The sequence below is a fragment of the Hippoglossus hippoglossus genome, chromosome 9 (genome assembly GCF_009819705.1).
Source record: "Hippoglossus hippoglossus isolate fHipHip1 chromosome 9, fHipHip1.pri, whole genome shotgun sequence".
Taxonomy (NCBI): Eukaryota; Metazoa; Chordata; class Actinopteri; order Pleuronectiformes; family Pleuronectidae; genus Hippoglossus; species Hippoglossus hippoglossus.
Window position 1 is genome coordinate 3496795 of NC_047159.1, and position 16026 is coordinate 3512820.

General features: G+C 44.4%; 1 protein-coding gene across 3 annotated transcripts in view; it reads left to right on the top strand.

The window, feature by feature from the left end:
• Positions 1-1530: 1530 nt before the first annotated feature.
• The window catches only part of LOC117767542 (metal transporter CNNM4), a 34653-nt gene continuing 20157 nt past the window's right edge, over positions 1531-16026 (top strand). For all 3 annotated transcript variants that reach the window (XR_004614899.1, XM_034595285.1, XM_034595286.1), the window contains exon 1: positions 1531-2957. Coding sequence is in view for 2 of the 3 variants with exons in the window: in XM_034595285.1 (XP_034451176.1) it covers positions 1550-2957 (1408 nt within the window). In the remaining variant the exon portion in view is untranslated. The remainder of the gene's footprint in view (positions 2958-16026) is intronic.

The window sequence follows — 16026 nt, forward strand, 5'->3', positions numbered from 1 at the left end:
TTGAGACCTTTGAAATTTGACTGTGATGTTTTTTTTAGGTTTACACTGTAAAAAAAAGACTGCATTGACAGATTACTTAAATGATTAATCGATTGTAAGATTATTTTTTTTAATTCAAAATCCAGTGAACAATACCTGTAAAAACACGATAATAGTCCCCCGATAAAAATAAAGTACTGAGAGTCCTCACTATAGATATATACATAAATAAAGAAATACGAGTCGTCTCAGCTTCCTTCCTTATCTTATCTCAAAATCGTCACAATACAATAAGTCATTAAAATGTCATAAGGAAAATAATACCACAGTTTGTGAAGTTGTAAAATATCATATACTATGATAAGGCACAACTATTTTTAGAGTAATAAATGAGTCTAATGACGCTATAATTGTTTCTCCATCTACCAAACTGTTTACAGTGCAGTTTTAAATTGACCTGTTGTATGCATTGACCATAATCTGACCACAAGAGGGAGCTCTGTTGTCAGTAAAGAAATACACTGGGAAAGAAAACTAAATCACAGCTATTTGACTCCTGTAATTCTTTAAACTGATAGTTCTTCACCTTTTTTATTTTCTACTTTTTTTCTCAGTTCATCAAAGAGAAGAAATACTCTTAATGAAGGAATCTCTCTCTGCGGTTTTTCCTTTGACACTAACATACACCTGAGGTCAGTTTGAGCTTCAGAATGGAGCCGGTGGGTATTCGGTGTTTGGCAGGTTGATGGAAACCCACAGTTTGTCTTCCAGCATGTAGAGATCTGTCCTTCTCAAAGTGAAATGCTGTAATAACGTGCCAACTTTCCTGAGCCATCAGAACTCCAAACTCTGAACAACTTGCAAATATGATAGATTAACATATATACTAATGTATCGTATCCATTCTGTGCAGCATGTGATAGGTTTGTGAAGTTACTGAAGTCAGCTACTCGTCAGTGGTGATGACACTTCACAATGCATTGAGCTCAAGCCAGGTTCATCACTTTTCGTTTTTGTTATTGGCAACGCTTTCCTGTATTTTGCATGTGTTGTCACTTTTTGCAGCGCATGTGTCATCAAATTGATGAAGTTGTTTTCTTACTTTGCACGTGTTTTTTTTCTATTTGCGTGTGTTTTCTAACTTTGAACATGTTTTTTTTACTTGCATGTGTTTTCTAACTTCGAACGTGTGTCTTTTTGCATGTGTTTTCTTAATTGCAGGAATTTGAGCTCTCTTGTCTTTGAAGTCGAACAAGTCTTTGAAGTATTTGTTTTTATAAGGAGTGGCTTGTTTATTTCTTTGTTGGTGTTTTTATTTACAATTCTTTGCAGAGTCAGATAACAAAAACAAGAGTGCAACGTAAACTCGTGCACGTAGACGACCTTAAAAGCAAACCCTGTCAGTCCACCTTAACAATAAATAACTGAGGGGGCGCGGTCGATGATTTTAAGTGACGTTGCAGTCACCGATTGGCTGTTCTCTGGGGATATGCAAATTGAGCCGGAGAGGCGGGCCCTCGGAGCCGAGTATGTGACGTCAGTTCCCCCGTTGGCAGAGTCCTAAACAAACATGGCGACGGACTGGAGCGGACGAGGGCTCACGGTAACTTTACTCGTCTTTTCTTGTGTTTTCTCGGGCAGCGAGGCCGCGGCGGTGACTCCGGAGCCGAGCGGCGTCACCCGGATCCTCGGCTGGAGGCTGGAGAGGAGCGAGAAGCCGGCCGGGACCAACAAGTACGGGGATATCCATGTGACCGAGGGCAGCGACATCCGCTTCAGGTTCTACGGGCTCCACTTGTTCCCCAACAGCTCGGCGCTCATCAGGTTCATGGAGGTCCAGACCAGCGACAGCGAGGACGGTATCAACGGAGATATCCCGCCCTCCCCCAATAGGACTTGTCCCGAACACACGAAGGATATAGTGGTGAAGGGGAACATGGACGTCCACAACCAGAACACCTCTGGGGTGGTCTGCCTCCAGATCAAGCAGCTCCGCAAGAGCGAGGTGGAGAAGGTGTTCGCCCTGTGCGTCCGCGACCCGCAGGAGGAGGAGTGGTACCTCCTGGACAACAGTGACGGCAGACTGCGGGTGAGGGAGGTGAAGAAGTCCCTGATGCCCATCTGGCTGCAGGTCATCGTCGTCTCGTTCCTGCTGGTGCTGTCCGGCATGTTCAGCGGGCTCAACCTGGGGCTGATGGCGCTGGACCCGATGGAGCTCCGCATCGTGCAGAGCTGCGGCACCGAGAAGGAGAAGAAGTACGCGCGGAAGATCGAGCCCATCCGCAGGAAGGGCAACTACCTGCTGTGCTCGCTGCTGCTCGGCAACGTGCTGGTCAACACCACCCTCACCATCCTCCTGGACGACCTCACCAACTCCGGGGTGGGCGCCGTGGTCGCCTCCACCGTCGGCATCGTCATTTTTGGGGAGATCGTGCCCCAGGCGCTGTGCTCTCGGCACGGCCTGGCGGTCGGGGCGAACACCATCATGGTCACCAAGTTGTTCATGCTCTTGACTTTCCCGCTGTCGTGGCCCATCAGCAAGCTCCTCGACTGCATCCTCGGCCAGGAGATCGGCACCGTGTACAACCGGGAGAAGCTGGTGGGGATGCTGAAAGTCACCGAGCCCTACAACGACCTGGTGAAGGAGGAGCTCAACATGATCCAGGGCGCGCTGGAGCTCCGGACCAAGACGGTGGAGGATGTCATGACGCCGATTGGCAACTGCTTCATGATCCACAGCGACACCGTGTTGGACTTCAACACCATGTCCGAGATCATGGAGAGCGGCTACACGAGGATCCCCGTGTACGAGGACGAGCGCTCCAACATCGTGGACGTCCTGTTCGTCAAGGACCTGGCCTTCGTGGACCCGGACGACTGCACCACCCTGAAGACCATCACCAAGTTCTACAACCACCCGGTCCACTTTGTCTTCCACGACACCAAGCTGGACTCCATGCTGGAGGAGTTCAAGAAAGGTCTGTGGGAGTCGTGTGGGATTGTTGTGCGGTTTTAGAGACACAGGCCCAGAGGGTCAGGTGAAGGTGCAGAGGTCTGTACTTTAGAAATCACTGACTGTGTGTGTGTGTGTGTGTGTGTGTGTGGACAACAGTAAGTCCCCATAATGTAAATCATTGCATTTTAGGTTAAGTTAAGGGTTAGGTCAAGGTAAAGTTTAGCTTTAGGCAAGTAGTAACTATGTCTAAGGTTAGAGTACGTCTCCATCAGATCCATGCAAGTCAGTGCAATGTCCTCTGAAGTCATAGAGACTCGTGTATGTGTGTGAGATGAAAGGCTGTGAGAGTGCTTTGATTCGGAAACGGTGACACGTATGGGAATGCAAAGCGAATATCACGGGTCAAAGTTCACCAAAGTTGTACTCCACAGGAAGCCACACTGAGACTTGCTCCGCCAAGGAGAGTGAATGTTTTATGGGGGCGGTGAAGGTTTGCCACTGAAACATTAGTTTCTATTGATGTATAGAAACGGAACGGTTGGAAAATGTTATCACGTGTACAGTGACCCAAATTAATACAGTTATCCATATTATTGTGGTATCGTTAAGAAAATGTTAAAAACACAAGTTAAACAATATAGTAACCACTTCATCCCTAGTAATATGACTTATGACCTCTTTTTTTTCAACTTTGAATTTTGCACTGATAATGAAGGGTGCAGGGTCATTTAAAACTGCAACCATCCGATCATTGATCAATTAATCGATCAACAGAAGCCAATCTGCTACTTTTTTAAAAAACAATGTAATAATTTTAATACATTTTGGTCACTTTTAGAAGCAAAAAGACCAAAATTCCATTCACGTGGTGGTCAACTGAATATCTTTGTAGTTTTAGGCTGTTTGGTCAATACATGAAATCTGAGGACATCATCTTCAGCTGCGGGGGGGAGGAAACTGCTGCGTTTCTCACTTTTTAAATAGTGTTCACAGAAAACGGTCATGAAATTGTACGTTTACCAGAATGAAATGATATGTTAGTTGCAGCTCTGGATGTGATTCAATGGCCAAAGCAGCATCACAGTGATTTAAACTTTGATTTAGTTCTTATCCAGACTGTCAGGTTAAAGGTCATCGATGCATGACACGACTGTGGTTACTATTCGCATCAAGCATTTCACTCTGAGACTCTTCCTCTGCCAGACTCCCTCTGCTCTTGAGTGTTCGATATCAAAGACATGGTAGTTTTAAATTTCATGTTGGTGTTGGACTGATAGATACTTCTTCTGTGTGAAGGACGGGTACGGAATCAAGTCGCCATGTTTATCGTTTACTATATTGGGGCGTGTAGACCGCCGTGGTAGGATTACTGAGAAGAGAGTTGTTTTTATATCTCACAGTTGGAAATATAAACATCGCTTATCACAGAAAATAAACCAAGGCTGTGTTCTTCTGACAAATAACAACTCTGCTGAGAAGCTTTGTTGAGGCTTTGCCAGAAATCAGATGTAACAACAGTCAGGTTTGTGATTGGTGATATCAAAACACTTCCCCTGTTTCACTTCTCTCTCTCTGCGCTGCCTTTCCTCTTTCCACACAAACACACACTCCCTCCCTCAGGAGGACACACACTCACACTGACGCCATCTCCCGCAGGGATGTATTTTTCCTTTCTCAGGCATCTCGTCTCAAGGTCACAGACAGTAGACACACACTTGCTGTGTCTGTGGCTCAGTGCAGTGAGGAGTGAGTGATTGTCTTTCTGTGTCTGTTGTAGCATCAGTGTGCGACTGTGAGACGTAGTAAAGGAAGTAAAATGTCACTAAACGTTACTTCCCCTCTCGGTCCCCCATTGAACTCTCAAGTCAATACAACAGTTTATTAATTCACATCATTCTCTGTTACTTTGCACTTGCAGCTGTAAATTGACTTTAGAGTTGCGGTGGTGGTGGTGGTGGTGGTGGTGGTGGTGCACAGCGCCGTGTGACATTTGGCCACGGAATAGCTCTGCAGCTCATCTTGTAGGAGTGGCTGGCGAGGTGGGAAGGTTTGGCAACAAGCTGCATTGCCCACACACTCACACCAACACACACTAAGGCACGCACACAAATCTGCACACAGAGTTGGAAACGATCTTGGCTTAAAGTTTGGCAGCAGAGAGATTTACTCTTAAGTAGATATGAGAACACACTGTGGGTGAACTCTTGGGTTTGAGGGTTGTCGCAGTGGAGGAAGCCTTTAGTTCTTCTCATCGCTGCCGCTCAGATACTGTAAATACAAGAAATAACATTAATTGAACAAAGTTTTCTCAAGGCAGCTCTATTTCACATTTTGCTATATTGATTTAACTAGATATATATCACTTAACAGTAAAGATTAATTATAAATTACATGCAGTTTTCTGTTATTTGACTGAAGATTTCAGCTGGAGACCCCCCCATCACCCCTGGCCTGACACTATAGGTGTTTTCGAACCACAGATTTAACCTGATAAAGATGTGACGTTATAGGACGAAGCCTTGTCAGCAACATTATGCCATTGTTTTGATTTGAGTGTGGTTGTATTCGAAAGTGAGCGCCGGTCAAGTTAGACGGTCTTTAGTGGTTTTGACATTCGAGGCATGTTGACACCTCGGTGGCAAAAGCAGACTTCAGGGTCGTGGTCACATGTTGTCAGCAGCTTTGTGATATTCAGTGTCACTGGGAAACCACGAGGCGTGACAGAGAACTGGAGATGGAGACTGGTGAAGAGTGACGATGTGACCTTGATCTGCTCTGTCTCTGAAGAGCAACTCAGAAGGCAACTGATGTAAACAGCTTGTAATTATATATTATTACAGTCGGTCTGGATGTAGCCTAACCACTGAGCACCTTGTAGCTTACTGAACAACAGCTATAAATAACACGGTTTTACAGCAGTCACAGGCATGAGGAGCCACATGTGTTATGCTTGGTTTACCTTATTGTGCCTATTGTTGGGGTTTGGTGGGGGGGGGGGGGGGGGCCTCCACTCAGAGGATATTTGACTGTTGCCAGTAAATAATCATGGAAAGTAAACTATTAAGAACAGGTTGAAACAAAGTGGTTTTCATATCGAGTCACCGTGGGTGGGTTTTATTTTACTCGTATGCAAATTTAACTTCTGTAAAGTTTCCAATGTGACGAGGGGGAAAGACCCAGACTTTACAATTAGTTTCCCCCTCCCAAAAACAATGGAAATACCTATCTCTTGACTTGAGTGGCACCTCTAGAGAGACTGCACATTGTATTGCCGTAGCTCAGGAGGTAGAGCGGGTCGTCCACTAACCAGAAGGTGGTGGTTCGATCCCTGTCTTCAGTATTCTGTGTCCTTGGGCACTAACTTGCCCCTGATGGCTGTGTAGACCTGGCTGTGTCTGAATGATGTGATACAAGCACTGTATGAATTTGTGTGTGACTTCTACTGTGAATATAAGGTTAGACAAAGCACTTTCCATTCATTTTATCAGTCCATATACTATTTGAATCACTTAAGATATTCATTAATAATTTACATAAGTTTTTATAGTATATAATATAATAATAGTTGCAGCCATAGAGGTTATGTTTTCTGTTAATGACAGCCTGGATGCAATCTAAGTATTTCCAGTAACGTCTGGGAATCAGACGTACGTAGCACCGGCATCACAAACTGCCACCTGATGAACATCGGCCCCAAATGCAGAAACCGATCTTTAGACAGATAAATCCGGACTTCATGTGCTCTATCCTGGTATTGTTATGACACACAGTCTAAAAGTGTGGATGCGTCTCCCCCCCCCCCCCCCCCCCCCCCCCCCCACACACACACACACACACACACACATTCAGCACACACTAAGTTGAGAGGACTGGCGCTGCACCGTCAGCCCTTTGAGCTCGAATGACATGATAGGAAGAGAGGGAAGAAGAAGCAGGCGGCTGATAACACAGCACCTGATGTTCAGCTGATTGGACTCTGAGTCTTGATGAATCTAGATAAGTCTGCATGTCTTGAGGCACTGAAGCATATAGACCTGCAGCCAATGTTTCCTGTGGTGAAATATAATAGTGATTCCTGTTATTATTATGAACAGGCTTTAAGAGCTTTAAGGAAATGGATCGATTGCATTTGTCACCAAAGTTAACGAGTGTACTCAGGATCTTTAAATTGGGGGTGAACCTGCTGAAAAGGAGATTGACTCCTTTCCCATTGCCAGTAGAGGAGTTTGCCCTTTTATTCTTCACCGCTCTCTTGCTTAGTTAGCATGTGTTAAGTCTTCGTCACTGCCGATGGGAGCGAGAGCCAATAAGAACCCATGTCTACTGCAGAGTCATTTGACCCGGGAGTGAAGGCCGATTGTATCCATTCCCATTTTAGACAAAAGCCAGATGTTATTGGGTTTTGTTTGGTTTTGTGACCAGTGGAAAAAGGGTCTTTATTTAGTTTTTTGCTTATTGTTTCAATAAGCAGCTGAGCTACATGTGTGGCTGTTACTTGTTTTGAAAACAACACACGGGCAGTGACAGTGAATCAAAACGGTGAAGTTGTCAGTCGGACGGATAATCAGCGACCTGAAACTCCCTGACAGGCTCCGAGAAACAGATGATTCTCCAGATGTTCAGCGTCCACATCATCACATTGTTTTCACATCGTCATTCGACTATATTAATTACAGCCGCTTTAAATGTCAACAATTCATTTCTTTCCAGAGACCTAGATTTGACAAAAGATGAAGAAAAAAGACAAACTGTGCCATGAGGAAAAAAAAGCCTAAAAATAGCAGCAGACTGTGTGAGAATACATTTTCTATCCTGTCACTGGACTAATTTAAGAGATAAAAGAATGATCTGTCAGTGTAGCCGACTTTTGTTTTCAGACAAAACAGTTTTTATGTGTTTTTTAGAAAGTGCGTATGTAATGAAACGTTGGCTCCAGCCCTCAATCAGATATACAGATATAATGAAATGAACTCAGCAGACAGGGAAGTCGGCCAACAAGAGTGTGAGTGAATTTTGGCGTGTGTCAACAACGTGTGTGTGTGTGTGTGGGTTTCCTCTCTGTGACTCAGCATGAGCCTCTCTCCTCAGAATGGAAAGACAGACACGTGATGTCACAGGTATCTGCAGAGAGGGAGACACTGGCTGGTTAGCTCAGCGACGCTGTTTCTGTAGAATGCAGGAAAAAGCTGGTGATATGTGCCATACGAGTCACAGGCTGCAGCTAGCTGTGCTAATGCTAACCCTTCTAGCATGACAGTTGTTAACTGGTTTGACCAGAAGTGCAGGAACCTTCGAGGAAGTGAAGGAGATGCTAAATCCTATTTTAACATGCCATAATAAAAAATGCTTTTAAAGAGGCAGACCAGTGAGATTAGGACGTCCAGAAAACAGCGGTATCCTAATTTTTAAATAGTGTGAGTCAAGCTCTAGAAACACATGATCCTACATTTCCCATGATGCAACTCAACCATGTTTTTTCCACAGGTCCCCTCTAAAACCACGTAGTTTGAGACAGAGGCTTTCAGTTATACGTTTGTAGTCATGGGTTAATTTTACAATTCCCCCCCCCCCCCCCCTTGACATTACACACTCGGCTGAGCAGCAGTCGTCCACGTGATTCTCATGTGCAAAATCACCAGTGTGTCCCTTTTTAAAATCAAAACCGACCATCTCTGCGGTGATGACTCCGAACCAATGCCTCATTTGAGTGACTTCTCGTTTCATTGCAACGCTGCAGCGCCAATGAGAGCTGAAGGTGACCGAGCAGAGGAACACGAAAAACACTACTTCCTCTTCTACACTTCTTTATCTCTGTAAAACCAGATATGTCGAATGGGCTCATCCTACCAGAAACAATGTTATAGTTGACAAATTATAACATGTTCTTTAACAGCCTGCAGACACATTCCAGTTTGATGTGTAAGACTCGACTTTGTTAAACAAAGTTTCAGGTCACAATAGATTTTTGTGTAGAAACAAGTGGAGTTACACACTTTTCCAGAAGGAAGTTTTTGGCTGATCATCAGATACACACAAGGCATTTTCACACTAAAACAATCTCTGGCCAAACAAGTGTTTTGGCTCCATGTCAGTTTTAATCCACGTCCATACTAACACGCCTGAAAACGCATTATCATGTGACCACTCACGTACACTGGGCATGCGGGTGTACACAGGAGTTGCTTGAATAACAGCTCATCTCCTGCACATGTGAGCAGTTGTATCATTGCAAAACAGCTGTTAGCAAAGACAACGGGGTCAGCAGCAACGTTTGTAATTGATTACCCGCGTTGCGTTCCACACTGGTCGGCGAGGCTAATGCCGGTTGTTTTCTTCCGGGAGGGAGTCGTGTGATAGGAGCGTGGCGAATCGGTGAAGGCTACGTCGTGACTGAACATAATCAATCAGGTGTCTACGTCATCGTTTCCAAACTTCTCTGTTTTGGAGACGCGTGTGGACACCAGGCGTATCTGTAGCAGAGTTCATGTGTTTTGGAAAGACAATGTTGTTGATTGGTTGTAGCCACAGACCTGCACCGAAGTCTGGACATTTTCTTGAAATTATCCAGAGTGTCTGTAGGTGAGAACCCAAATGTCCGAGCCAGTTGCTCCAGACATATTCCTGCGAGCCTCCTAATTACAAGTCTGGAAATGTCTCCAAACCATTAACGACGTGTGTGTGTGTGTGGCTGTGCGTCACATTTCCTGTTTCAAATTTATACATGAACAGCTTTCAGGAGGGATTGGACAACGTTTCCAGAGTGTTTACTTATCTGAAATATTCTGGTTTTGCCAGTCCTCCCGTGTTTTTCCTTCACTGGCTCACTTCCAGCTCTAATGTGAATTGTTGCATCACCTTGTTAATGCTTTCTGCTCTGTGAGCTCATATTGCAGCAGGAGAGTAATATTAGTATTTTAACAGTGCTCGCTGCCAAGAGTGACTGTAACAGGGACAGGGAGAAACAAATAGGGCAGAGACAGAAACAAAGAGTGAGTGAGGGACACACCCATTATAATAAAGGAGGAGTGGAGATTCAGGTCTGCTGTGTTGACAACGTTATCAGGCGGAGGTTGGGTAATCTTTGACTCAAAGTGTGTGTGTTTATTATAGAACTTAAAAAGAGGCAGACGTGGAAAAAGACTGACTTCTTTCAGAGTCAGGATCACAGCCCGGATTTGGGTTGGAGGTTGAGATTAGGTTCAAGTTAGATTAAGAGTTCAGATGAGAGGCTGAGGAAGGAATGTGGAGAGTAAAAGGTCGCCTAACATATGTGCCCATACGTGTGTGTGTACAGGGAGTGTCACAAGCTCAGGCTCATCAGGAGAGGGAGCAGGTGTGTGTGTGTGTGTGTGTGTCAGAGTACAAAAGCCATGAACGGCAATCTCTCAGATCATATGACAAAGTTACCAGCGAATTATATTACGAAAATCATAACACGCAATGGCCTTTTCAAGTATCTGCAGTAGTAGCTGAGAAACACACACGCACTCACACATCGGCTGATACATCTGTACTGGAAATGTTTTACTCTCCACTAATCTGTTGACGGGCTGTTGAGATATGCAGCCACCTAACAGACAAACGGTCATTAAACACAAAGCGCATACATCAGGCTCCTAAAGACTTGGGTGCGGTGTCCAGATAAGTGCACAAACACTGATAAAGAGCAGGCGATGTGAACGGATCCTCGCAGAAGCCAACGACACACGAGCTGGTTCCTTTCCCGAGAGTCCAAAAGTGCTGAAGGTTCAACTGTAACCCTGAGTTTTTTTAGACCTGACTCACAGGCAATCAAATGCAGTTTCACAACACTTTGTTTTACTAAACATAATCAAAAATGATTAAAAAATCTCTTCCTCCACGTATTATTTATTCATCTTTTTTCACGTTGTGCTCGTGCAGTTGCTCCTTGGTTTCCCACTATGAATGAAAACCGGTACAACAAGTGCAAACAGAGACAAAGGAAAAGATATCTCAACGAGTGTTTTTCCATTTGATCCCATACTGGCAAAATTAAAGGAAGGGCCAAAAGGAGGACCAGTATCACCCAGTACCTGCGGGTGCAGCATGTGACCTTGTCTGTTGACACAGTGCGATGTCCCTCTCGTGACTTCATGGTTCACTTGTGTTTGTGTGTTTTCTAAATCATGCCTGATGTCCAGCGTGCATGAATTTAGACCTCAGTGCTTCTAATGGCAGGCTGCGCCCCTTGATACTTTTTTATTATAAGAGGAACTGGAGAAGTAATTCTAGTAAACGTTAGTGATCTTTATACGTTTCCTTACTCCACACCCTCTTTTTACAGAGACGTGTGCAGCAGTCGTAAACCTGTTTACTTGGTCGGTGGTGATCTTTCTATAACTGGAAAAGTGGGCTATGATGGACAGGATTTTTTTTTTTTTTTTGGTCTGTTAAGCAATCAACATAATCGTCAGGTCACAACTTTTCAAAATAAGAGCTGTGTAATTCCACTCAGTATATAGCATTGCAGCAAAAACATATATTATTGCTGGGCCTCCAGTTGTCGCCCGCTGGTTTAGTTTATTCAAGGACGTAGGGGCAGACATGTTGAATTCAGTCCAGTGACTTAACTGCCTGTTAAGCTGCATTCCGCTGACTTCAAGGGCGCTGTTTGTTTTATTAAGATTTTATTGATGTTGAAGGTATCACATGTTCGTATCCCACCAAATTTCACAACCCTCGGGCCATTAACTATAAACATGCGTAATGTGAAGCTGATCAGATGAACGGTGAGGTTTGCGTTTCACTTACGTGTGTGTGTGTGTGTGCGTGCGTGTGCGCGTGTGTGTGTGTAATATGATTGATGTCTGCTGTTAGTATTTCCTGCGATGACAGTCAGTGTGACATTAAATTTTCATGTCATCTAATAAGGTCACTTCATAGTCCATCTGAAATGTCACAAGATGTTGCAGCTGAAAAGGATGACACACACACACACACACACACACACACACACACACACACACACACACACACACACACACACACACACAGAGTGAAGGAGAAAAGTCCTCAGTTCAGTGCCTAAACTGTGTGAGAAGGTATTATTATAAAGAGCACAGTTTAAAGGAACCTTTGGAAACACACACGGACGCTGTTGGAGGCCGTCACCATGGTAACTGATGCCAAGAGGCAAGTGAGAGGAACTTGAGAAGTACGTGGGAAGTCGAGTCAGTGGAGGGGCGGGGGGGGACGGAGGGGAGTCGAACTTGTGTTTCACCACGTCAACACGGTCCATCACTGCAGGACCACGGTCTGCACGGTCACAGCTGGAGGCCGAAGAAGGGAAATCTGTTTTTAATCTGTGAATCACGTTGCAGTTATCATGACTTTATGTTTGATTTCCAGGGAATAAAAATAGATGCGGTGGACAGACTTCAACATAGACAATTATGGAATCATTTATGTTGTTTTTAAGTTGTAACGATTGTAAACTGAATATCTTAAACATACATTTGTTCAGAAACGTGAACGAACTATTTACTAACTCCCGAAATGTTGATACATTTTCTGTCCACTGACTAACGGATATTAATTTCATCATCTTTTCAGCTGTAGTCGTCTTCTTATTGTTTTTAATCAAAACCACGGTGCTGGTACTGCAGGGTTGTTTGTTTATTATCCTTCCTCGTAATTATAGGGTATATCTGGCAGTGTAATGCTTGGTCAAATAAACTACACACACACACACACACACACACACACACACACACACACACACACACCCCTCTTGTAGCTCGTACCATGTGACACTGTGAGACACTGTTGTGCATTGTCTTGGTGTGGGATAGCCTCTATGGTTTATATTTCAGCTCCACTCTCATGCTTTTGTCAGCAGGTACTCACCAAAACACGCCCAAACCTTGACATGGCACTGGTGAGGATGCGGTTATGGGATGCTAGGAAGTAGTTATGTTACTAAAACAATTAGAAATGAATCTACAAAGCAGAGTGCAGCCATTTGAACTGTGACTTTCCAGCCTCACTGTCCTTTAAGAGTAACTCGATCTGCATGGCCCTCCACTCTTAGCTGGAAAAACAGGTTTGAAGAGCTTGACCACTCCTGCACAACAACCCTTTGTGTGTGTGTTTGTGCATGTGTGTGTGGACTGTTTTTACACAAGTGTGAGTGTGAGCTTGCACATGCATATTTGCAGCCGTGCGTCTTTGTTTAATCCCCTCGCAGCGTGCATGTTTGGCCATCGGTGGCTGTGGTCACTGCTGCTGATATGTGGGCTGTGTTTTGTGCGTGGGCGGTATGCGTGTGGCATTCCTTTCCCATACAGAACCCATCGCTCTGCCGCTCCACTCGTCTTTTTTTGTTGTTGATGTAACATGTCAACAAACAGGCCGGCTCTCGGGCTGGTGGCGGAAGTGCCACAGGCCAGAGAATCCACCGGGAAGGTCACCCCACCTGCTGGGATTATCCGTGCATGTGCAAAAAAAACCCAACGATGGATGGATTCGGTTCAATTAATGACTTGAAAGGGAGAAAAGCTCACTTATTAAATTTCATGGATTAAGTTGAACACATATTAAAAACATGAGCCGGTTATAAACGAGTGGAAGGGAGTCGACCCAGAGAACTGGAAGCAGAAATGCTGGGAATGTTTTTGTGTGGAATTATTGTTCATCTGGGAGTGAACATGCTGTGATGTGTGTGTTCAGAGAAAGAGACGCTGCAGTCGGTGGCTCGGCAGCGTTGAGTGTTGGTAACAAAGGTCAGTGTGTTTCTCGGTTCCTGTTTTGGCACATCCCTCTTCTCTGTTCTCACAGTGTTTGTCATATTGTGAAAGAATCTGAATTTTCCGTTTACCCCCCCCTGCCAAGGTACCAGGTTTCGTTTCGAGGACACACACTGAAAGGAGGTTAGAATTTCTTTTCTTCTGAATCATCTTCATCATCCTCTCATGAGTGGGAAGGTTTTGTTTCAGCTGTTTTCCTCTAATCCAGGTTCAGAGACACTGGTTTAACGCAGCAGTACTCAAATGACTTCTCACTCCCTGTTTATCGGGCTGAAATGACCTGATTTCCGTCGGTGACGTTTGTTAATCGATGAGGCGGCTCTGAACGTCCCCAAGATGCATTGAAGACGCATTTGAGGTCTGATCACGGGACGCATGTGACCACATTCTTTTCTCCCTGTGTAAGCAGATGCATCATGGGCAGTTTGGGAATTGAACAGTGGCTTTCGGGAGCCCTGTGTGTTTGTGTGTCCCTCTCTACTTTCCCTTCTGTTTTCTAACCACAGTCTGTCTGTCTGTGCGAGCCACACGCAACATGCAAATATCAACTCACAAATAACATCCACACAAGATATTTAAGCTGTATTTCTGGATGGAGGGAGGAAGTGGAGAGTAATTGATAAAATGTATTTATAACTCAGATGTAGGTCTATAAACTGAGCCTTAATGTGTGACTTCCGAGGGCAGGATTCTAAACATCTGAGAAAGACTACAGCAAAAATAATAATCTGTTGTGTCAGATTCTCAGTTTGATTAGTGACAGCTGTGTTTATATCATGTGTGAGCCTGAGGTGATCGTGCTGCACCGACTCAGTCACATGATCTCATGTTGTGTGATGAGCAGATCTCATCCACACACACACACACACACACACACACACACACAGGAGCTGGGTGATATTAAATTGTAGACTCAGCTGACGTAGGTCAGACACTGAATGCAAACAACAGCATGCACTTGGCTGAACTTCCGTGTTCCCTGCTTGTGTGTGTGTTAGTTAGTGTGTCTGTGTGTCTCTGGGTGTGTGTTAGTTAGTGTGTATGCTCTGAAGAAGTCAATAGACTCTAAATTGACTCTCCAGTAACTGGGGGTAAGTATGTCCCCTGGGGTCGTACTTCCTCTGAAATATTGACTCAGCACCACAGGGACACACACACACACACACACACACACACACACACACACGCGTGTACACTCGGTGCCTTTTCCATTACATGATGGGTCTATTTTCGTTGCTACAGTGATTCCATGTGTGGAATGAACAATAATCTGTTAATAAATGTCCTCTGAGACATTGTGTCTGTGGGACACTGTTGACGGATGTTCCTCCTTTATTTCTTGTAATCTGTGACGAAACCGGACATTAAGAGACTCACCTTGGGACTTTTCAGTTTCTCTTACGAGCGAAGGGCAGCACGGACTCGTATATTATCTCTGTCAGAACTCTATACCTACTGTGCTGAATCCTTTGATATATTGAGTTCCCACTATGGGATCAATAATATAAACACTGTCTCCATTCCACTCAAGTATTTTGGTATTAATAATGTTTTAGTTACTTAAGTATTTGCTCTTTCTCTCGTGTCAAATGTTTAATGGTCAAAACTGTCACTGAATACACTGAGTTCTGGATTATCAGTCAAATAAAACAAGAAACTTGCAGCAGTATTTATAAAGCAGATAATAAAATAGAATAGGATGAAGATAACAATAAGAAAATAATCATAAATAACAACCAGACTAAATATGTGGGTTTTGGATTTAGCTCCTCAGATCTTCTGGAAGAACTTGATTGAAAATGACCTGAAAATAACCTGACGCATGTTTGTGCCTTGTTATTTAGTCATGGCGATGAATGTTCGGCCTTGCTGCTTCCTCTCGAGACGTTAGCGTCCAGACTAAATATACAGCACGTCCTCCGCCCACTCGACGATCTCATGTCCTGACATCATAGACTCCCCCAGTAAAGCCTGCATGCTGGGAAATGGATTCCTCGAAGTTCCTTCTGCTGTTTTCGTGTAGTGAAACCAAACGATGTCAAAGCTGAGAGAGAGAGAGAGAGAGAGAGAGAGAGAGAGAGAGAGAGAGAGAGAGAGAGAGAGAGAGAGAGAGAGAGAGAGAGAGAGAGAGAGAGAGAGAGAGAGAGAGAGAGAGAGAGAGAGAGAGAGAGAGAGAGAGAGAGAGAGAGAGAGAGAGAGAGAGACGTGCCAGTGGCGCCCACTTTGCCAGGACATGCAGGCAGACATCAAGGACACACAGTCTCACACACACACAGAACAAAACCACTTAAAGCCTTTGGTCTTCTTTTAATTGGTGGTCATGTG